At 50.4% G+C, this 22,387-nt stretch overlaps 1 protein-coding gene across 3 annotated transcripts; it reads right to left on the bottom strand.

The window, feature by feature from the left end:
• Window positions 1-322: 322 nt before the first annotated feature.
• On the bottom strand, window positions 323-10,576 carry TSEN54 (tRNA splicing endonuclease subunit 54). 3 transcript variants are annotated; one of them, XM_041486614.1, is made up of 12 exons: window positions 10,502-10,576; window positions 9,789-9,941; window positions 8,687-8,750; window positions 8,465-8,548; window positions 7,145-7,243; window positions 6,139-6,191; window positions 5,700-5,798; window positions 3,967-4,595; window positions 3,441-3,501; window positions 2,633-2,749; window positions 2,028-2,072; window positions 323-1,587 (listed from the first exon to the last, which is right to left on the bottom strand). In XM_041486614.1, exons 1-12 carry the CDS (start codon window positions 10,528-10,530, stop codon window positions 1,437-1,439), a joined length of 1,584 nt encoding a protein of 527 aa, XP_041342548.1. In that variant the 5' UTR covers window positions 10,531-10,576; the 3' UTR covers window positions 323-1,436. The 3 variants fall into 3 exon arrangements, with proteins under 3 accessions (XP_041342548.1, XP_041342549.1, XP_041342550.1); XM_041486615.1 differs by lacking the exon at window positions 10,502-10,576 and adding an exon at window positions 10,284-10,437; XM_041486616.1 differs by lacking the exon at window positions 2,028-2,072.
• Window positions 10,577-22,387: the final 11,811 nt, after the last annotated feature.

The following is a 22,387-nucleotide window of genomic DNA, read 5'->3' on the forward strand; positions in this document are numbered from 1 at the left end:
CCTGGGCTACGATACCTGGCCACGCAGGAGGAAGATGAACGAGGAAGAGGAGTCGTGTGCCGCCAGGAACTGCACGCGGATGTAGGGACACCTCCAGGCTCTGAGTCACGCTGCCCTCCCCGGGAACAGGGCAGCGGCTGCAGCAAGCACAGACGGCGTAGGAGCAGGGTTACCAGGGCTACGCAGCCACAGGGCTGCATGACCTTGAGCAGGCATTCACCAGCTGCTGCTGCTGCTCCGGTCCCAGTAGCCTCCACAATCTCCCTCTGTACAACTTAACATTTCTAGGGGAATTAAGAAACACACCAAGGAGCCTGCATGCTTGGAAAAGGATTTTTTTTTAATTGCTTAGCCTTCTCCACATCTCCAAAAGGAATTTTTAAAAAATACAAAATAAAACACATCTAAACCAGTTGCTATTACAGTTCTGAAAACTTTTGATATCAAACACAGCCATGCTTAGCTCACTTCCACCCACTGAGCAGACCTTCTGGCACCTGGGACTTCTGGCATAGAGGCTAAAGCAAATTTAGTACCTAGATATCCTGGTGGAGAGGAGATTGGAAAGCTCATGAGGAATCTGTAGCTTTTTTCTTTACTCAGGGACCTCCCACGTGCAAGAGAAATAACAAAGATCCACAGCCAGGAAAGAGGATGTTGGGCTGAAAGAAAAGGGCTGCAGCCCAGCCCTGGTGAGATGCCAGATGCAGTGTGCTGATAGTGGTGGTCAAGTTTTAGCATGGCTTAACACCGTGTGGCCAAAATGCATCTCAGCACAGCTGCTGCAGGAGGCCAAGCTGCCATCTGCAATGCTCTGGGGCTTTCTGCGGTCTCTGGCTGATGAAATTGTGTTCAAGGCACAGTTTCTTGCTCTCGAGTGTCTGGAAACTTTCCTCCAGGTGACTGAGTTTATGGCTGTGCCCTTTTCAGACCAGAATCTGATTTGATGGTTGCTGGCACAGATGAATGACAGAGGCTCAGGCCACCAGCACTGATCAGCTTATTCTGTCCCTGATTGACCTCAGTGACACTCCAGCCATTCCATTGGTGTAGCATAGTGGTTCTTTACATGTGACAAAAGGATCACCAGCAAAGTGTCTTCTAACTGTCCACAGTCAGCCGAAGATGACTCAGGAAAGGCAGGCTGGTGGTCCATGAGGTGAGAAAGCTGGAGAGCCAGTGGCTTCAAGAACAAAGCAGTGTGTACTCCAGCCCAGAAAAGCCCAGCTAAGCCAAACAGACTTGTGTGCTGTAAATTACACATTATGCCTGAGCCATCTGGGTGGGTGAAATCTGTAACATCCAATAAAGTGGCCAACTTCCCAAAGTTCCAATTATCACAGGCTGTTTTCTGTAATATTTCATTAATCAGGAAAACAACTCCTGAGTAAAGCTCTTCCCTTTATCCTATCCCATTTCTGCAAGTGACAGCAACTTCACTGATTAACATCAACGGGCAGCTTGAACTCCTTCAGTGAATAGAAGGTGATTTCTCCATGTTCCACCAGCGCAAAGACCAGCGGGACGTCCCCACTCAGATACGTCACCTGCTTCAAAGCCCGCAGGGAGGGGATCTGCTCATCAAAGCTACAAAGAGAAAAAAACATCCTGTTTGTTCTCCAAGCAAGAGGAACACAGAGGCAAATCTGTCCTGGCCGGCCATCACAACAGCTCCCTTTGGCCTGAGATGCTGGTAGTGATTCTCCCCACCCACTGCAGTCCACCAGGAGGCTGCCAGCCCTGAGAGTGAGCACCCAGCATGCCTGGAACTGGGAGCTGTTGAATCCTTTGCCAAAAACAAAGGTAACTGCAGACTGCTCCACGCTGTGCCCATTAGATGCAGCTCACAGGGATACTGGCAAATGGTCAATCCACTGCAATCTTAATACCTTTGTGCTGGGAAGATCTTTAGGTTGCTGGGATCAACATCTGACCTGCTTTTCCCTCCTTTTAATTCTGCAGAGTCTTTTTGCTCATCAATGAAAATATTTAGGCAACAAGGATCATCCTACTGACTCATGACATACCTTGGTAAAACTGCATTACCACCTTCCTTGCTCTGTCTACTACAGCTGCAGAGAGCAGAGGGACAGTTTTAGTAAAGCAAAATGAGAAAAGGCAGGAACTGAACTTTGTACCTAGCTACAGAGTTTCAGGTTCTGGATCCACAAGAAAGGGGACACCTACCCTCTCTTCTTAGTGATTTTAACATTACACTTGACAAAAATACTGAACCCTCCCCTTCTGGGGAGGTTAATCTCTGCAGAAATCCACAGTGATCTGCACTGACTGAGGATTCAGCTCCCGTAGCATTGGGTTCTACCTGAATTCCACAAGCATTGCATAAAAGTTGTGGCTTCTTTCTCTTGACTCCCAGTGATAGTCAGACATGAGCAGATGACCAAATAGTGTGGGTTGAATGCAAGGGCAGGGGGAAGCTGGGGAACTGTCGGCCACAGCCTCCAACAAAGGATGAGGAACTGAAAGAAAAAAACTTCCTGGGCAGGACCACCATCAGAGACACTCTGATGATCTGTAAAGCTCACAAGATGCTGGGCCATTTACAGATCATTATGACTTCGTTTCCACAACAACTGCAAAGTTTCACAAACAGCACAAGACTCGAAGGTACCTCCGAACACACATCCTGACATGGGGCTTCCCAGGGTTTGTCTTCTTAAACTTGGACACAGCGTCAGCTTGATACACGTTGAAGTCTATCTTCATGGCCTCTGGGTCCTCCTGCAGCCTGCAGGGGAACACATCCACAATATGGGATCAGAACACTGCAGGGTATGGGTACAGCAGAGAAAAGAGGGAGCAAAAATTCCCTTTAGTTTGGGTCTAGTTTTGACTGGTTTGGGTCCCTTGAAAGTATTCACTCCTCAAAGGACTGACCCTGCAACTGTACTAATTACTTTCCAGAGCTTTCCTGTGGTCAGACCAGAGCAAGATCCTGGCTCACAACTACCCCATGCCCTCACAAGAAGCAGCACTAACAAAGACAGGAGCAAAGCACTGCAGGAACTGCTCACAAGCACCACACAGACTCTGAGGCAGGAGCAGAACCCAAAGTCCCAAAGCCAAGGTTTCATAACCACTGAAGCAGGGATGGCAGCACACTCCAGGGATGAGGCACAGGTGAAACCCAACCAAACCTCTGGCTGGGGTGCAGAGAGGGAAAAGCAGGATAAGAGAGGAACCCTGCTGCCTGGAAAGCCCTGGCTCTGTTGCTGCAGGACCTGCTACTTCATGGAAATGCCACCCCCTCACTAGAGATGCTAGGGGTCATGGAGCAGAGCACTGGGTTCTCTTGGCACCCTGGATGTGTGGTAGCTCCCAAACTGCTGCTGGGAGCACCTCACAGACCTCACAAGCAGGGACAGTCACAAGACACTCCTTCTCCCCAACAGCTCCAAGCTGACTGGCTGGATACTAACCAGGAGGCTCCATCCAGGATGTGGGAGGGCTGCAGCACACTGATCTGCTGGAGGAGCGCAGCTGGAGGGAGAAGGAACGGGAAAGGATCAGACCAGCAATTTCCCTCCCAGGGCACTCCAAGCACTCCACACCACCCACGAGCCTTCCTCCTCTGACAATGGCTGGCAGCTCCACAGTCACCACTGGCTACTTCAAAGACCTCAACTTCCTCATCTCCTCCCAGCACACAGCCCAGACACTCTGCAGTTGCTTTGCATCTTGCTGGCCCTGACTGCACATGCCTAATAGCCCAGCAGGAAGGACTGCAATACAGCAGGACATGGGGAATGGATTAGAAGCCCTCCCAAGGCCCTGTTTATCCTGGCACTTGAGTGGGCTATACAAAGATTCTCCTGCTCAAAGTACTGTCCCCAAAACTGATGTTCAGCTTCTCCATGTCACCCCTTTTGCTACTGCATATCAGACACTCTTTCTCAGAGCTGGGGGGGGAGAGACTGGTCCCTGTCAAGTTCCCAGAGCCACTACCTGGCGAGGTCACTTCTTCTGGCCGCAGCAGCGGTGTGACAGCTTGGTCCCAGAGGTGTGACGGTTGCTTCCAAACCCTCTGCTGTCTCCTCTGCTCCAAGAGGGCTTTGTACTCCTGCCAGTTGGAGCAGCGCCTCACCTCCTGGTCGGCATTGACACTGCTCTTGTACCTGCTCTCCCTCTCCCGCTGCTTCCTCTCCTTCCGCGACAGCTTCTCCTGTTTCTGATTGATCTGTGTGCACCAGGAAGCTGCATCCACCTCCCTGCCTGGCACGTTCTCTGGCAGGAGCCTGCTGTCAGGGGAGGGCAGATGTGTGCATGGCTGGTCTGAGGCCACGTTAGGAAAGGTGATGGTGGTAAAATCCCAACGGGATGCATTGGTGCCAGTGCTGCTCTCCTTGTGGTCTCCAACCTGCCTGCTGGAGAAGTTCAGAGAGTCCTTTTGTCCTGTATCAAGAGGAACTGGCATTGACTCCCCCTCTGCACTGCCAGCATCTGGTTCCTTTGGCTGTACTGACAAGGGCTTTTCATTCACTGGAATGGAGTCTCCATAGTCATCTCCATCTTTGCTAGAGGTCCCTTCAGCTTCTGGAAGATCCTCATACACTCTGTGTTTCTTCTCATGCAACCTAAAGAAAAAAGAACAGTAAGAAATTCAGGGAGAGCATGTGGTAGAGCTTACTTTCCTTTAAATTCTGCCTGCTCCCTGCTAACAGGAAGAATGCAGTCTGCCAAGCCTGAACCTGCAGGAAGGACAGCAAAGGTGGCAGGAATCCCCAGACAGGTCTGCAAACCCTTCACAACAACTTCTTTGTGAGACAAATGAGAAAAGAAAAAGGCAGGGAAAACTAAACAGTGAATGCCAAAGGCAGATTAAACTCCTGAGAAGTCAAACCTGCACAAGGTTTGACTTCAACACCCAAGAGAATCTCAGCCTTGATTTGTATAGACAATGTTCCCAACCTGCCATGCCAGGTCCACACCCCAGACACTGACCCAAACACCTCCATGCAAACACTATGGACTTCAGCCAAAGCAGCACAGGCCAGGCAGAAACCTGCCTGCCAGCACCTCTTATTGGTGTGAGATTCAGACCCTGATTCCAGAGAAGATGGGGCAGTTCTTAGACCAGCAGTTTAATCTCCTACAATTCCACAACTCCTTGGGCACTGATTTACTGTCAACAGAGACTCTCCAGCCTCATCCTCCCCTTTTCTGAAAGGCTGACGCCACCTCCTGGGAACTGTCAGAATTATGAGAAGAATTGCTCATTATCAGGTTGTGGTGATGTTTCAGACATGTGCAAGCCCTAGGACACAACTCTGCTCTCTACTGTCGAGTCTTGGTGGGTAAGCTGGACTGAGGAGGTGGATAAATGCAAGATGTGCGCTGTGGTAGCTGTGCTCCTGCTAAAAAAGAGTAGGAGGAGGCACATGATACATGTTCCTTTTGCACCGACCTCTCCACCCTTCTGTTTTGACATCTCAGCACCACAGGTAGAGGACTTGGGGGCAATTTGCCCCTCTTAGCCCTGGCATGACACACACATGTGACAAAAGGGAACACTGCAAAGCATTCAGGAAAAGTGCTGCACTGCCTGGGAACAGCCAAGAGCAAGGTGCCATACCAGGTCACTCCCAGCAGGAGGGCCTGGGGACACTGCAGCAAAGCAGCTGCTCCTGAGCCAGTGTGGCCTGAAGAGGATGGGAGAAGGTTTTGGACCACATCCTTACCAGGGGCTGGAACTTCTCCTCCTCTTACGATGGTGTTTCCCAGAGCTCTTGCAGCAACTTTCCAAGTTCAGCTGCCTCTCATAGGGAGACGGGACAGTGCTGGAAGGAGAGACCAACACGGAGGCTGAGAGCAGGATGATGTAGAGGAACTACCTTCTGCTCAGCCCCCAGGATACAGCAACCAAAGACACAGAAAATGCCCAAGTGGGACCAGGATGGCCCTCAGTTCATGCCCCATTTTATGTTCCAAATCAACTCCTCAGGAGGGAGGAGAAAGGAAGGGCAGATTGCCACTTTTAGCCTTTAATCCTCCCAAGACATGGAATGCAGGGCCGAAGTCCTCTTCTCTGGTCCCATTTCCTGGGGCCAGGTAGTGGGTACAGGGAGTCTCAGGGTCTTCAGGAAGGAGAAAGCAGCACGGGAAGGAAAAGTTGGTTACCTGGAGTCGAATCTCAGTACAATATAACCCAGCTGCTTCAAGTGGCTGAACACCTTAGAGCAAAGGAAAGCAAGAAGGTTAAATGACAGCTCTAAACACAAACTATTTACTTCAATTCCACTATGACTGAGTGATATCCTGGGGTGACTTTATGATGCTCATATCCCCGTTCATCTGTTTAGCCCAGAAATAAGTTTTGCACCTTTAAGATTGGTTCCGAGAGTGAAGGTGGGGGAAGAAGCGTGCAGTTTGTTTTCAGAAACTGCACTCACTCCTCCACATTCCTGCTCCTGGACTGTGTTGCCTGCAGATGGACAGACAGCGGGACAGAGCTCTCCTTTGCTTTTAGTTAGTTTTTAGCTAGCTGAGGCAGAGAAGTTCCCTGGACTGTGGTTTTCTTTTTCTTTGGACCTGTTTAAACCTGCTCTGGCCTGAACACCCAGAAGAGCACCATCAGCTCACATGTGTGGCTCACCGGGCCGGGCCTGGGCCGCAGCATTTCCAGTGCCAGAGGGAATGATGAGAGACTGAGTGAGCCCAGCTACTTCCCCATGGAGGGGACCCACAAAGGGGACTTTCTGAGTTTGTCTTCTCTTTTGGAGCAGCAAGAGATTTTAATGTTTAACATTGCTCTTCTTCTTGAATGCTTTGCCTGTTAAATAAATAGTTTTTTCAACTTTTCTTCAAGGAAATCCTTTCCCAAACCAGCTGGGGAGGGGCTGCTTGAATTTGCTTTCTAGAGGAAACCTCTAGGTTTTTCTCCCAAAATTGCCCTAAACCAGGACAGTGAACACAGTATGGCACTGGCAGAGGAGCAAATGCCAGGGTTAGGACCCAAAGCAAAGGTGGGGAAACAGGAACTGAACATCTGGAAGAAGGTGAGGGGGAACAGCTGAGGATGACTTCCCTCCCCAGTCATCCTACCCTCCTTCCAGCCACTGGAAGAGCTTGTGTGGCTGGGCTTTCTGTCTTCATCCTCCTCCAACAGCTGGAGGTCCCAACACACCTGGTAATGTGACAGGCTCATTGCCTCCTGGCACAACAGGGTCTCGTAGGCTTCCTGGATTGATAGGGGCACATCCCTGTAAAAGAGCTGGACAGAGCCCTGCAGGGCAGAAGCTTGGTGTGAGTCACAGGAATAAATCTATGCAAGCTCACACCCTGTCCTTTCCCACTGATCCTCACAGCTGGCTCCCTGACAGGATATCCATCTCCCCCTGTGCCACCTGGACTACTTACAGTCCCTTTCTCATACCCAGCTCCCCCATACCCTGGTTTGATCAGCCAGGTAAGAAGTTCCCACCCCACAGCTCTCAGCTCCTGCATCTCTTCAGAAGATGCAGCTGGAAGCAAAATGCTCAGCTGATAAAATAACCATTGCTTGGAGAGATAAATTAACTTTGATGATCTGAGCAATTCAGGATACAGCACAACAACAAAAGCACTTATGACCAGCGTAACTGAGAACTGGAGTAGAGGAATGAACAGCAGCTTCAGGTGGCATCAATTGGTGCCTACTCAGAAGCATTTATTTCCTTTACAGACCCAGAGATCCCACAGGTAACTTCCCCTGGGAATAAAAAATGACCTCCAGGAGGCTCTTTTAGGCTACACTTCTTTTCCCTCCTTTTTAAATGGTGTTTCCTCATAAAGAAAATAAAACCCTAGGAACTACACCTTTTCCATGACATAGGCTGAAGGCATCTCACTGGTCTTTTGTGCTTTTGGGGGGATTTTGTACTCAGCATCTGACTAAATCATTTTATTGCCATCAATTTGTTTACAAATTATTTCTCAGAATGCCAGGGGTGAAAAAGCCTCACCTTTGCTGCCAGGATTTAAGAGATGGCATCAGACACTCACAATCTGTTTGTTTTGCTGAGGGGTAAAAGTTCCCTTTAGATCAATGCACCAATTCTACTGATAGCAGGTTTTGGTGGAGAGACCAAAAAAAAACCCTCTCTAGAGCAAAGAAATCCAGTTGAGCCCTAAGAAGCATTTCTGCAAGCAGAGGACCACTGAACACAATGTGGTCTCACTACTCTGTTTGCCGTATTTAAATTTCTTTCTGACATACATACTGGAAAGAAATCCCAAGCAGCAACCCCAAAGATCTCTGCTTAAGCTGAATGAACTGGCCACAGATCCAACTAACACACTCTGTCAGTGACAGAGGCTCCTTTGAGAGTACAAGGAATGAACCCACAGCCTGGCAACAAACAGGTCCACCAGCAACACACTAAAAGAGACAATTCCTTGAGAACCAGCTGTTTATCAGTTACAGCTCCCCCAATCAGTGAGGACCCAGTGCCCTCATCCTACTTACACACTCCAGCAGGTACAGAGCTTCCTCAGGCAGCAGACATTGTTTGCCTCGTTCTGAGAACCCCATGGTGTGCCAGAACTTTCCCTGGAACAGGAGCACAAATCCCTGATTGGTTCTGGCTGTTCCCTGCTGACAGCCAGGCTCCCTTCCATTGCAAGAAGCAAATTAAGGAATCTGTGAGGCAGCAGGAGATGATGGCACAGAGCACACTGTAGCACTCACCGCAGGGGATTTCAGCTCCACGATGCCCTGCTCTGGTTTCCACTCAGCCTTCACCAGGTGCCCCCTGAGAAGAATACAGATTCGTTTGTTACTGCTAATGTGGCCTACAATCAGCTCCTGGTGCAGCAACACAAAACAAGCTCAGGAAGGTGTCAAAGGGCAAGAAGTTTCCAGGTGGCATTTACAAAAGGTATTAGAAAGCCATCATCCCCTGGATCTAGCAGCACCCCTTTATCAACACCAACCAGTTAAAAACGTCTTCAGTCAGCACCACAGAGACACATCCACAGGCTACAGCAGCTTGCTGGAGATGCATGGCCTAAGCCAGGATATGTGAATATTGAGGAACTAACATAGGTTGCCCAGAGAAGCTGTGGCTGCCACATTCCTGTAAGTATCCACAGCCAGGTTGGATGGGGCTCTGAGCACCCTGGTCTAGTGGAAGGTGTCCTTGCCTACTGCAGGGAGCCCAATGGGGTGATCTTTAAAGTCCTTCCAACGCAAACCATTCAGCTGATTCTGTATCATACAGAACTCAGCTGCTGCCAAGACATCCTCAAATCATTGTACCCCACCCACGGGGACTCACAGGGAAAAATTAATAGCTGCAGGCCAAGCAGAGAAGGTGTGTGTTGAGAGGTGGGTGTGAATGCCTCCCAAGTGATAAGCACCAAAGTCTGGCAGCACTGTTGAAACCACTAAAACTGATAAGTCAGGGACACTGACACCTGGCCAAATCGGCACAAGGCCACAGAGAAGCATCAACAAGACATTCTGTAACTTGGATCATGCCCAAGAAGGCAGTGGCTGCTACCTGCAAATGCTACAGGATAATACACGCACCTGTAAAAACCAAAAGCCCTGTGAGGGACTCTCTGAAGACACAGGTGTGCCAGCATGTCCCTGTGCTCCTTCAGGGACAGCCAGGCTGTGTCACACTGCCGCTGCTCCAGCACGGGCACCGAGTGCAAGTGAACTGTGTGGGGCTTACTGTGCTGACCAACACCTCCTGCTGCCACCAGCTCGATCGCACCCGTAACCCCCGAGCTGCGCTCTGCCCGGGGAAAGCCATTGCCAGCGCCGCTCCCAGGGATGGACTTACGGCCGCTCCGGGAGCTCCTCGCAGAGCAGCCGCCACTGCTCCTCGCAGCAGCGCCGCAGCCTCTCGGCCTGCCGGGCCGAGCCGTCGGGGAGGAAATCCTTCTGCCCGCCGGGGCTCCGCGGGGCCTGCCGACCCTCCGGCTGCTCCGCCGTGCTGCGGGCGACAGCGGGGTGGTGAGGGACGGGAGAGCGGCCGACAGCGGGGTGGTGAGGGACGGGAGAGCGGCCGACAGCGGGGTGGTGAGGGACGGGAGAGCGGCCGACAGCGGGGTGGTGAGGGACGGGAGAGCGGCCGACAGCGGGGTGGTGAGGGACGGAGAGCGGCCGACAGCCCCATGCAGCCGCCCAGCCCCGGGACCCCGGACCGCGGGCAGCCCCGGACTGCAGTCCCCCGGGGCCTCCCCGGTCGTCCCGTGCTTCGGTAGCCTCTCCGGATCCCCGTACCGGGGGTTCCCGCGGTATTTCCCCAGGCCCCGTACCGCGGGTCCCCCGGTACCTCTCCGGCCCCCTCATCGGCGGCTCCCGCCTGTGCTTCCTTTTCCCGGGTACAGCGGGTTCCGCCAGTGCCTCCCGGGTCCCCAATAGCGCAGGCTCCCGCGGTGCTCCCGCGGTTTCCCGTAGCTCGGGAGCCTGAGGTTCCCAACGGCACCTCCTCGCACCCCTCACCGCGGGTTCCCCCGGTGCCTCCCCGCTTTCCCCCCACCTCCGCCCCACCTGAGGCTGCGGGACCCGCCGGCCTCCATGGGCACGTGCCGGACCAGCGTCCTTCCGCCGCCGGGCACGAGCGCCGCCAAGAGGGGCGGGCTGCGTCAACGCGACTCCTGGCGGCTTGGAGGACTGCGAACGGCGGGGACCGGGCACCACGGAGGGGACGGGGAAGGGACGGAGCACCCGGGGCCGTGCACCGGGCAGGGCACGGAGCACCAGGGGCCGGGCACGGAGCACCCGGGGCCGGGCACCGGGTTTTGCCCGGGGATCTGGCCCAGGTCCGCCGTGCTGAGGTGCCCCCCATTAACCCCCTCTGCAAGAAGGGAGGTGAAACGAACCATGGGCTGGAGTAAAGGGCAGGAAGATCATGCACCGGTAAATGATACGGGTAGACAGGCTGAGTTTAAGTAAAAAAAAAAAAAAAAAATTAAAAAAAAATTTAAAAAAAAAATATATGTATATATATATATATGTATGTATGTATGTATATGTATATATTAAAAATTCCTAATTAATATTAGTCCCAGGCCATGCTGCTCACAGGGCCTTCTATCATGTTTTCCCTCTCTCTCCTCACTGCATTTTGCCCTTTCTTAAATACATTTCCCCAAATGAAAATACTTTCTGAAATAATAAATTCTTCGTAATTATAATACAAATAATTCTCAAATTCTCACAAATTCTTAAAAATCTTATCAGCTCGATAAATAAACTCTTCAGCACATTTCCCCAGCATCACTGACTGTGATGTCAGTGCCCTGCCGTGGGGCTGTCAGAACCTTGTGGGACCAGCCAGGCCAGGCGGGAAGATGCTGTGTCCTGCCCACCGGGGCAGGGGGATTGTCCCTTCGGTGGTGTCACTGCTTCTCCTGGCTCAGGCTGCAGCCGTGTCTGGTGCCTTTGGCTGCCTGGAGAGTGCAGCCGTGCAGTGAGGCCTCACACCCGTGCAGTGAGGCCTCACACCCGTGCCAGCGTGGCTGCCAGGGAAGGCACGGACAGCTCTGACGGGGAAACGCACCAAAAGTTCAGGTTTCACCTCAAACCCGTCTCCTGTTGCTGTGGGATATCTCACAGGAGGCACTGAGGCTCAAGGAGGAAAAACACAGCTTTTCTCCCCACCAGAGTCCCTGGGTCCGGCTGTGGTTTCCCAATAAAAGCCCTTTGACAAGATGCCAGCAAAGGGAGATTAATGTGAAAACCATTCCCTTCCATTTTCCACTGAAATGATTTAATTTTCGCTTCCTGCCTCATTATTTCCTCCTCCTGAACTGAGCCTTCACCTTGTGAGGGGGTCAGGTGATTTTGGCCAGCAGTGCCTCTCCACAGGGACAAGAACCCACAGATGGGGCGAGGGGTAGAAGGCTGGGCAGTGCTTTTTCACCCTGATTTCCAAAAAGCACATGTAGTTTGGAGACTGCTTGGACTGCCTGGTTATCAGATAATCCCAGGACCCCACATCCTGTGGCTTTCAACTTTTGGGCTGTCACCCCTTTGTTTAGCTCAGTCTTCTTAAAATAACCATGTTTAAATTGCTCAGGGAAAAAGCTCTGATCCAGAATTTGCTTTTGTCACCCACTGTGATTACAAGACCCAGAAATGTCAAGACTAATCTCAGTTCATGTTTCTTTTCAATACTGGGATTTTGGCTGTCATGTGGTGGAGGGGGACGTCCTGTTCCTCTCAGGGGCACCAGCAGAGCCTTGGTGGGATGGGACTCGTGTTCTCCCCAGCTGAATCCTCTTATCAGCCCTAATTCTGAGTGTCACCAGCTGGGTGTGGGTGGTCCTGGGGGCTGCACTTCCTATTCTCCACTCACAAATGCAGGGTGAGGTGGCTCTCTTTTTCCCCTTTATATATTCTGGGTTTGAGTTAGGATTTTTAGTATTAGGTTTTTGTCCAGCTGCTTTGAAATTATAACTGTGCTGCTTGTGGTGGGGTTTTTAATGTTTTTGGGTTTTTTTCCCTTAAATTTGGGGTCTTTTTGCCTTTGTTCAGGGTGGAACCTGAATGTATTTTGAGTGGAGCATGACTGTCCTGGGTTCTGGTTGTGGAAAGAAGCTGAACTAAGGGTCACTGAGCTGGGCAGTGGTGAAACCTGGCCCTGTGAGTGGATGGTTTGCTTGGGGGGTCCTAGGAGCTCAGATAATGGTGGATGTGGCACTGTGAGGTCTCACAGGAAGACTGTGGGTGTGTGGCACTAGGGAGCAGAGCAGGATCCAGCCCTGGCTGGCTGGCTGGCAGGGGAAGCCATGGGGGAAGATGATGGTGGGGACCAGAGCTGCTCCTGACTCCCCTGTGGGACATTGCCATCATCCCAAGTGACAAAGGGCTTGATTTGCCTGGAGAGACACCACACTGAATAAACCAGAGCAGTGCATGTGGGCTCTTGGAGCAGGTGAGTGTGGTGCATTTGCCCACTTTGCTGTGGTAGGGGTTTTTTTCTGATTGGGAAAAATGTTAATAAAGTCTAAGAAAAGTGGGAGCTGGCTGCCTTTTCTGAATGGAACAGCCTGTCCCTGGTTCTCCCTCCTGCTTCTGACCCCTCTCCAGGGGGGAGCAGAGCAGAGCTGTGGTGTGTGAGGATGGGTTTGAGTCCTTCCAGTCCTTTTCTGTTGTGCTGAAGTCGTGTTTGTGCAGTCCCTGTACTCACAAGTTCGTTGTGGTTAACTCCTGGATGAACTTGGTGTAAATAGACTCAGTGTTTTTTGAAAAAACAGGAGAAGGTTTGGCCTTAGGATTGTTTTTCTAGTTTCATGTAGCACAGCCAGGTGGGAATTGCATGCTCTGTGCTGGAGCAGAGCAGCTCTGCCAGGTACAGCTACCTGCTTTAATCCCTGTGTTAACAACTCCTGCAGTTCCTGGCAGGGTGTTTGGAAATATTTTAGTAATTCTGCAAAAAACCAGCTGTGCCTCAGACTTTACAAATGGTAACACTTGGAAAACAGTGTCTGAGATGGATAACATTGCCCATCCTTTTGCCTTCATTGCAACCCACGGAGTTTGTTCTGACACCAGGAGGATTTGTGTGCAGATGCTTCGTGTGACTTGGGACAGAAAAGAATGCTACAGATGTTGAAAACCAAGTTGGATGAGGCTTTGAGCAGCCTGGTCTAGTGGAAAGTGTCCCTGCTGAAGGCAGGAGTCTGGAAAGGGATGAGCTTTAAGGTCCCTCCCAACCCAAACCATTCTATGAAGCTCCTAAAACTGTCGAGTGCTTCAATTCTTGTGTGTCTTGCAATACCTGTGGTGTTCTCACAGTTGCTCTGAGCTAAGCCCACATCATGACTGCCCAACAAAGCTGTAATCATGGATTAGCTGTAGTTCAGCAATCAGTTGTCTGATTTTTATTATACTTAATTATATTCTAGTGGAAACATCTCAACTCTGAGCTTCCAGGGCATCATTTAGACAACTTTAACTTCTTACAGTAGACCATGAGAAGGGCTGGTTTGGCAGTCTGTTCCAGCAGGATCTGGCAGACCTTGAGCATACACTGAAGTATTTGGGTTTGGATGCAGAGCAGGTAATGGTGTCAGGTGTTGCAGCTTGTCTGGGAGGTGTGGGATCTGTCTGTTTTCTAGCCTCACCTGGGAGTCTTTTGGCAAATTCCTTATTGCTTTAGGATGCCTGTGATCATTCCCATAGCATGTCACAGCTGGGAGTTTGGGCAGGGCAATGGAAAGAGATTTTTGTCCAAACAGGAGGTTACTGAAGAGGGTTTCTGGGCTAAACCTCTGTTGTCACTCATCAGGACTGGGCTTGGAAGATAGAAGGAGATTTTTAAGAAAAAACCAAACAAACATGTCTTTGAGAACAGGACTTTGGGGATTAAGTTAATACCTCTCCATAACCACTGTGTGCTCTGGTTTGCTGACAGCTACCACTGCCTCCTGATGGCTGAGAAATGGAAAGAGCTTAAATTTCACCCTGTCTTCTAAATCTGTGGTAGAAACTGCCTTTGTGTGACTCTCCATACTGCAGGACAATACTTGGGGCTCTTCTTGGGAGCAGGAAAACAGAGTTAGTGTTGTTATGCAAAGCTGTGGTACACAATCAGCTACTGGAAACCCCAGTACTGATCAGAATCTGGGCCTTCAAATGCCACTGTGTGATTTTCTGGAGCTGCTGTCTGTTAGGCACCTAAGGATTTATTTGCAATCACTTGCTGGAAACTGCACTTTGCTAATTGTATGTGAAAACCAAGGAAACAATGGACCGAGTGCAGCAAAATTGAAATGGTCAGGAGCCTTTCTTGCCTCAGTGATGTGCTGGGCTGGGTTGGGAGAAATGCTGAGTTATTTCTGTCTGGAGAGAATGGCTAAAGCTTTCCTCTTTTCCCCCATTTGCCTTGGAACCCTGCTCCTGGTTCAGCTGGACAGACTGACACTGGAGTGCCTGCCTGGGGTGAAGGAGCCTCACTGTGCAGAGTTTGAGGCTACAGATTATGCTCCTTGCTCAAGTTTCATAACTTCTGCAATGTGTTTGTGCTCACCAGGTAGTTGGAAATGTCTTCCCTGGCTTTGGTCTGGAGAAGCATTCAAAATCCTGCTGCTTCTTGCTGAGTATTCCATGAAAGGAGATGCCTGGCAGGGAAATGCCTTCAGGTGGGAGACAAGTGACTGAGTCAGGACACCCAGGGTGCCTTTGGCTTGTGCTGGAGACTGAGAGGGACGATATATTGTTTAAGGCAAGGAATTGGGAGATTAAGGATCTGCTCTGCAGTGTCTCATTAGCTTGTGAAGCTTCAGGCTATTCCTTACCTGTTCTGTGCAGCCAGGCTTTAAACCAAATGGAATGAACAATTCACCAAATGAACAATTCACCAAATGGAATGAACAATTCCTGCCGTGCTGCTTGCATGGCTGAGTCCATAAGCAGAAGGAGATGTGGAGCAGCAGGTGATGGTGTGCTCAGAAGGGGTGAGGAGCTGTTCAGTGTCTGCACCAGCAGTCCCAGGACCACTGAACTCTTCTTCTGTGTCTGTGTTTCAAAGGTCTCTGCTTAGTTTATTTGTAATGCTGGTGTGCACCTCTCTGAGCTCTTGAGTTTAATTCAAGTGCTACAGCAAGACTTTAGAATAATGATGGTGTTTTAACAGCTCCAACAAACAAATCAGCCTTGTGAACACCGAGTGCCATCTACAGCTCTGTGACAGGTTGAGACCGCTTCAGTTGCAGCACTAGAGCAGGTTGATTTGTTCTTGGTACACAAGGCTAAAGAGGATGTTGCTTACTTCCTTTTCTTATGGGAAGCAAACTGCCAGCAGAGTTATTGGATGGAGTGAGAAGGGATTCTCTTCTCTGCCAGAAGAGTTATTGGATGGTGTGAAGCAGGCACTGGGGGGTGGGAAGTAAGGCTGGTTGTGATTATGCTTTGTGCTCTTTGAAAACGGGGCTGCTGCTTGAAAGTTGGCCCATGGCAACACTTGTGGGGTGAGCTGGCATGCCCTGGTCTGAGGAGGAAGGTGCAAGGAGGCTTCTTGTGATGATTGCTGACTCCAGTCTTTTGTCTGATCCTTCTGCTCTTTCTCCACCAGCTTTGACTCCGCAGCAGCTCTCCAACGCTGGGAGAAGGTTTGCCACTCTGTGACACTTGCAACCCCCTTAAAATCCTCTTTGGTGGTCTCCCTCCCTCCTGGGTGTGTGGCTTCAGGAGTCAAGCTGGGAGCCTGGTGGGGTTGATGTGATGGTCTTTAATCCCAAGTGTCCCACTGGCTGTGGGATCCTGCAGAGTGCCCTGTCTTTGGGGCCATTAAATAGATGTTAAAGACTCTGACCCCTGCACAGAGCTGGCTTTGACTGGACACTTCCCAGCCAAGTGCTGCTTCTTGCATTTGAAGCTGTACACGACTTCCAGAGCCTACACCAAGGCCATTTTGTGGCTGTAACTCCCTTTTGCTTTAAACTTATAACAAGAGAATTTTCTCTCAGATGTCTACATGGTATTCTGTGTGATTGGATTCCATCTGGAGTAAAAAGGCAGGTTTGCAGGAGTGGTGCATTTCTGCTCTGAAAGAACTGTGTAAATTGAAAAGCACTCAGTGCCTGAGGGCTGTTATCTTTCTGCCAGTCACGTGTGGGTCTGGGTGCAGATTGTAAAGGCAGTTGTCTGCTTTTTGCTTTTCAACAAGGCTTTATGCTGAAGGATAGAGTAATTTTCACCTGACACAGCAAAGGTATTTTTTTAAGTCCTCTGAAACCACACTGGGAGCTGATGTGTTCAATGGAGCACTTGGGGGAGATATGGAGTCCAGGCTGTGTGTGCAGCAGCCCTGGGACATTTGGATAAATATTTGGATAAATATCACATGTGGCAGCTCCTGCCACATGTGCAGGGACTGTCCCATAAATCTTTCCCAATAACCAAGCTGCTTTCCCCCTCTTCTCCCATAAATTTGTTGCTAAAAATTGAACTAATTTGAAAACCTGCATCCATGCTGGGCCCTACTGCCTGTGCTTGCCTCAGAGAAGTTGGTAGAGCTCCTGGCTGTTTTGGGGAGTAGTTTATGTGCTGACAGTGCTGCTGTTGGTCATCCTGGGGGCACTGAGCTTCACAAGAGCACTTGGGTGCAAGGGCTGTGCCTCTCCTTGCAAACCTCTGCACACCTGAGCTGTGCTTCACATGTGGTTCCAGAGCAGCTCTCATTGGTGTGAAGCTAAATTAATGCTTTTATTTAGTTTATTTCAGTTGGGAGCACAGAGAACTGGTGTCAGGAATCTCTCAGTGTCCATCTATGAGGTTTTAAAAGGTGTGTTCAGGCTGAGCTTGGGGGACAGGCTGGGATGCAGTCTTTGTATGTAGTCCTCTGAACAATTTGGAAAAGTGAGGGTGAAGCCACTGAAGTGAACAGCCATGCTCCTTTCTCCTGAAAGCCTCATTTTCCTTTTTCAGGCGTTGCTGGGAGCTGTCAGGAGCTGTAGGGATGGGTAGATTTAATCAAGAAGCTGTTCCAGCAGAAATGGCTGCACAGTGTCAACTTGAGCCAGGTATAATTTTATCCTAATGCAACTGGAGAGACTTTTATTTTTCCTTGGTAGACTCCTGAAAGGAGATGGAATTTATGCTGAAATAGCTGGCAGCAAGCTGCCCTGCATGCATGGGACAGCATGAGGATGGAGTTTAGCTGGAATTGATCTGCAGTGTGTGTGTGAGCAATGATCCCACCAGCCCAGCAGGATTTGTGCTGGGAACAGGCAAGGTTAAACCCCCTGGCTACACCTCCACATCCAGAGGTAAGGCTGGATACCGAAACCCTTCTGTTATCAGTGTGCAGAGCTGTAACAGGATCCCTGCCCTGGCTGATAGTGCCAGAGTGCAGCTCTGCTATCGATGGGTGAAAGGCAGGAGCCTCCAAGGGGGGAGGATTGGGAAAAGCCTCCCTGCCTTTGCTGCTGGGTGGGAAGGAGGGTGGGAGGCAAGGGCAGGGAGGTGATCTGTTCCCCTCTTTGGACCAGAAATGCTAAAGTGGCTGCTACAACTTTGGTATCTGGGGTTTTTTAAAGGATACTGAAAGCTTGGAAGGCATGTGGAGGGAAGGAATGCAAGAACTCAGTCGGCTTAGTGCTTATCAAATGAAGGACTGGGTGACTTAATTACACTTAAGTACTTTGCCAGATAACAAAGAGCACTTCAATCTTACAAAAAAAAGGCACAATGAGAGCTTGTCTGAAGGATAAAATCAGACCAATTGCAGCTAGAAATACTGTGCAATCTGCTAATGACTTCCACCCCAAAGAGGGAAATTCTGTCTCCTGGTGGGATGGCAAGAATTGGCCAGATTTGTCTTGCACATTGACTAAACCAAGCACCTCACTTGGCTGGAAGAGACAGCCATGGGAGCTGCCAGGTGGGAAGGGAGGCTTTTCCCACCATGGAATGAGGGCAGTGGGCTCTGTTTTCAGCACTGTGAGGCTGCAGGGTCCAAGTTCTGGGGTTTTGGACATCTGGCCAACACCTTTGTACTGGCTGACGAAGCAGCTGTGCAGGTACGTGGGATGAAGGTCCTGCCTTGGTCTCAGCATCCACAAACTGGTGTCCAGAGCCTGTTCAGTGGGACAGAGGCAGACCTGGTGCTCCTGAGCTTGCTGGAGGTGGTGGGTGGAAAGCAGCCTGTGCCCATATGAGAGCAGAGAAATCGCTTCTGCTGGCTCTGTTTTTGCACTTTTAATACCTCTGTTGGCATTAGAGGGGCATTGTATCCAGATTATTCATGCACTGTTAATAACTCCAGGCTGCTGTGTGCTGGATCTTGCTTTCAGTTGCACCCAGCACCTCAGCTATGCTGAAGCCAAGGGAGCTGTGCTGACAGATCTGAGAAAAGTCAGAATTTGATATTAAATAAATCTGCACCCGTTTCCAAAGCATGGCTATAGAGCAGGAACAGCGTGATCCCTGCTGCTGGTATAATTCCATTTAAATTATATATCTGCAGATGGAAAAGCTGCTGGTGGATCTGCCTAGTGGTGTAGAGAGAAATGGAGCAACAGGCTTAGAACACCTGGTAATATAAGTTTTTGTCTTTTCTTTATGGACTGGAGATGAAAGTTTTGTGGGTCAAGCTGCTCTCCTGCTGCAAGGAGGTAGCAGGGATTCCAAGGAGGATACAGGAGTGTGGAAGAGTCCACCTGCAATGCTGCTCACCCTGTGCCTGCCCCGCTGCTGGAGAGACACCAGCTCTGAGCCCTGTGCATAGGAGAGAGATGGGACGGTGCAGCACCACTCTGGGATGGAAAACCTCCAGGGAAACATTGCTCTTGATGAGATCCATTTGCAAGAAAATAGAGTGCCTCTCTCTGGCATTGGAAATTTCACCTGCAATTGCAGCCCTGGGGCTGAAGGCTGCTTGGTTCCTCTTTCAGCTCTAGGAAGGCTCCAGAAATCTGATGGTGCCTTTGAGGAAGGATCCTGGTTTAATTAAGTTGTAACTGTTGGGAGGCCAGTGAGTAATTTCCTTTGTTAGCTGCTGCCTTGCTTGGGGAATGGCTCACCTTGTAATTAATGAAACCTCTCCCTTCTGTGGTGCATGGAAAATTGTCTGGAGACTAATGAAGGCCCAGACCCTTCCAGAGGTGCCCCTGCTGCTTAGGGACACCGAGGATGCAATTGGTTTTTGTGGGGAGCAGACCATCTGGCAGCAAAGCAACCAGGTCCATAAACTGGATGTGTCAGCCCAAAGGGTAAATAATTCCTGGGGGAGAGTGGAGAGGTCTCCAAGAGATGTTGGAGGCCCAGGAGCAGGATTGCAGCTCTGGGACCTCACCGTGTGCTCAGCTTTGAGTGTTGCTTGGTCCTGGTGCTGCAGATCTGCTCCTCTGCCCAGCATGGGTGACTGTCTTCATCCTACTTGTGTAAACTTGTGTAAAACTGAAAATCTGAACATACCCACCCACTGCAGGTGGTGTTAAAGAGCAAGAAACCTCACAGGGGGAAGAGCCAAAGGCTCCAGTGTGGCGAGGTGAGGCTGAAACTCCCCACAGCAGGATGGAGAGCCTGGCTGGAACCCTGGGCAGTTTCTGTGGTCCCCAGGGTGATGGGCCTGTAGATCCAGCTGTGCAACCTGATGTTGATAAGGATTAAGTGCCACAGACACTCACACTGACTTCGGGTGTGGAGGGTGGAAAGCTCCTCTCTTTCATTGCTAATAATTCTCCAACCTAATTTCTCTTCCTCCAGACAAACCAACACGTTTCCCAGCAGCTGCCTGCTAAATCCCAAGCAGGTTTTGTAATTGGCCCCATTTCCCTGGAAGCTCTGCCACAGCAAAGGAGATTTTGTCATATTTTCATTCCTCAGGAAAGTTTTCCTTCTCAAGTGAAGAATGAACTTTTTTCATTCTGCCTTCAGTCCTTCCAGGTGTGGGTTGTGGGGGTTTTCTGGGGCTGGAGGAACAGTTTATCTCTGTGTCCCCCACCCCACATTGCTAAATTCCTGATAATGCAGATAATCAAGAAGCATAAATATGAATTTGAGCTTCCCAAACTTCCTTTTTGGTTTTTGTAGGCAGAGCTGCATTTGGGGCTCTTGCTGGTTTGCTGGGAGAGGGCCCTTTGGGTTGTGACCACTGGCTGCTGTCAGGGGCTGCTGTGGGGTTTTGGACAAATCCTGATTCTCTGGTGGAGAGATCATGTACACAGCAAATCCTTCTCCAGGAGTGTCCAGTCCATCAGAGACCTGCTGCTGCCAAAAGGCTGCATTTGGGAGTTAAAGGGGAAGAATGTGATGGAAACCCTGCAGTCGTGGGCTGCAATGGCTGCAGGACTTTAATGTTGGCCTGTTTTCATCCTGAAGAAGGATCCTGGTGATCCTGGTGTGCCTCTGAACGTGTTGTCAAAGGCAGCTGCAGCCCTGTGCTTCCTCTGCCTCCAGGATCTGCCTCAGGACAAGAATTTACTGGGAAACAGTGGAGAGTGATGGACCTAACCCTACTGCAACTTCAGACAAGTGAGGCTTGCTGCCAGGGCCCTGTTTGCTGGGATGGTGTTGTGAACTCCCCATGTGTGGAGATGCAAGGCTTGACTCCATTTTCACAAGGCTGGTTTATTATATCAATATATATATTATATTAAAATACTACATTAAAACTATACCAAAAGAATAGAGAGAAAAAGATCATCATAAGGCTTGAAAGAACAAGAATAGAAATGCATAACAAAATCTTGTGACTCTCAGAGTCTGATGCAGCTGCATCTGTGATTGGCTCTTAATTAGAAACAACCAAGATGCACCAATCACAGATGCACTTGTTGCATTCTACAGCAGCAGATAGTTATTGATTACATTTCTTTCCTGAGGCCCTCAGCTCCTCAGGAGGGAAAAATCCTAGCAAAGGATTTTTCATGAAATATCATGGTGACAGGATGGGATGTGTGTATGGGGGCTGCAGGCACCTGTGCCAGGCAAATGTGCTGCTTTTTCTTGGTGCATCCCATGCAGGCAGGGGTGCAGCCCTGTGGGGGATCCCTCCCTTACACTGGGGTGCCAGAGGCTCCTGGTTTTCCCTGGCAGCTCTCCATGGCTGAGAGCACAGGGAACACAGTGTCAGGTAAGAGCATCTCCTCCTGGGAGCCCGAAGGCTCACTCTGGATAAATTGGCAGTGCCAGCCCTCGTGTTGCTGAGCAGCTCTGGGGCAGCTGGCAGTGAAGGAGGGGGCTGTGAATTGGGGAAGGATCCACATCTGCTGGCTCTAATCAAGGTCCTGGCCCTGGGTGCAGACTGCAGCCTGTTTTGGCCACTTGTCTTAACTCGAGCTCTGGATGTGTGTTCATGGTGCTGTAAGTGTTCAGATTCCATCCAACAGTGTTTGCATGGTAATAAATCCCGGATCCTTTGGCAAATTGAATCTCACCTGGGGGCCTGTGAGAGCTGTTAACATTGATGGGCTGAGGTGCTGTGCTGTCTCTCAGCTTCCTCCAGCTCTGCAGGATGGTGCCACCTTTCCCCAGCCCATTTTGGGATCATGCCCAAGGAGGTGAGGAGCTCTGCCTCTTGGACTGCCTGTCCCAGCAGTGCTGCTGCTGTGCTGACAGGGAGTCCTGGGGCTCCAAGGAAGTGTCCTGGGGTGGGATTGGTGGTGCTGTGGAGGGGGACATCCCACAGGTGGGCCCCAAGGATGACAAACTGCTCTCCAAGGCTTGAGCTCTTCTACAGTGGAGAGAGAACTTCTAAACTTGCCTTGTTTCCCATTTGTCCTGTCTCAGGAAAGATAACACACTTGGGCTTGCTATTCTAAACCATTTCTAGCCTTGGGTGCCCCACAGCTTTGGACTTTAATTACTAAAGCTGAAAATCTGATTCCCCTGAAGGGAGGTTCCCAAACAGAACCAAAGCCTGGCACTGCTGGGCAGTGAAGCTTCCAAAAGCCAAGGGGAGTTTCTCCGTGGGTTTGTGAGAAT

This window comes from Pyrgilauda ruficollis, unplaced genomic scaffold, assembly GCF_017590135.1.
Source record: "Pyrgilauda ruficollis isolate IOZ18807 unplaced genomic scaffold, ASM1759013v1 scaffold77, whole genome shotgun sequence".
Classification (NCBI taxonomy): Eukaryota; Metazoa; Chordata; class Aves; order Passeriformes; family Passeridae; genus Pyrgilauda; species Pyrgilauda ruficollis.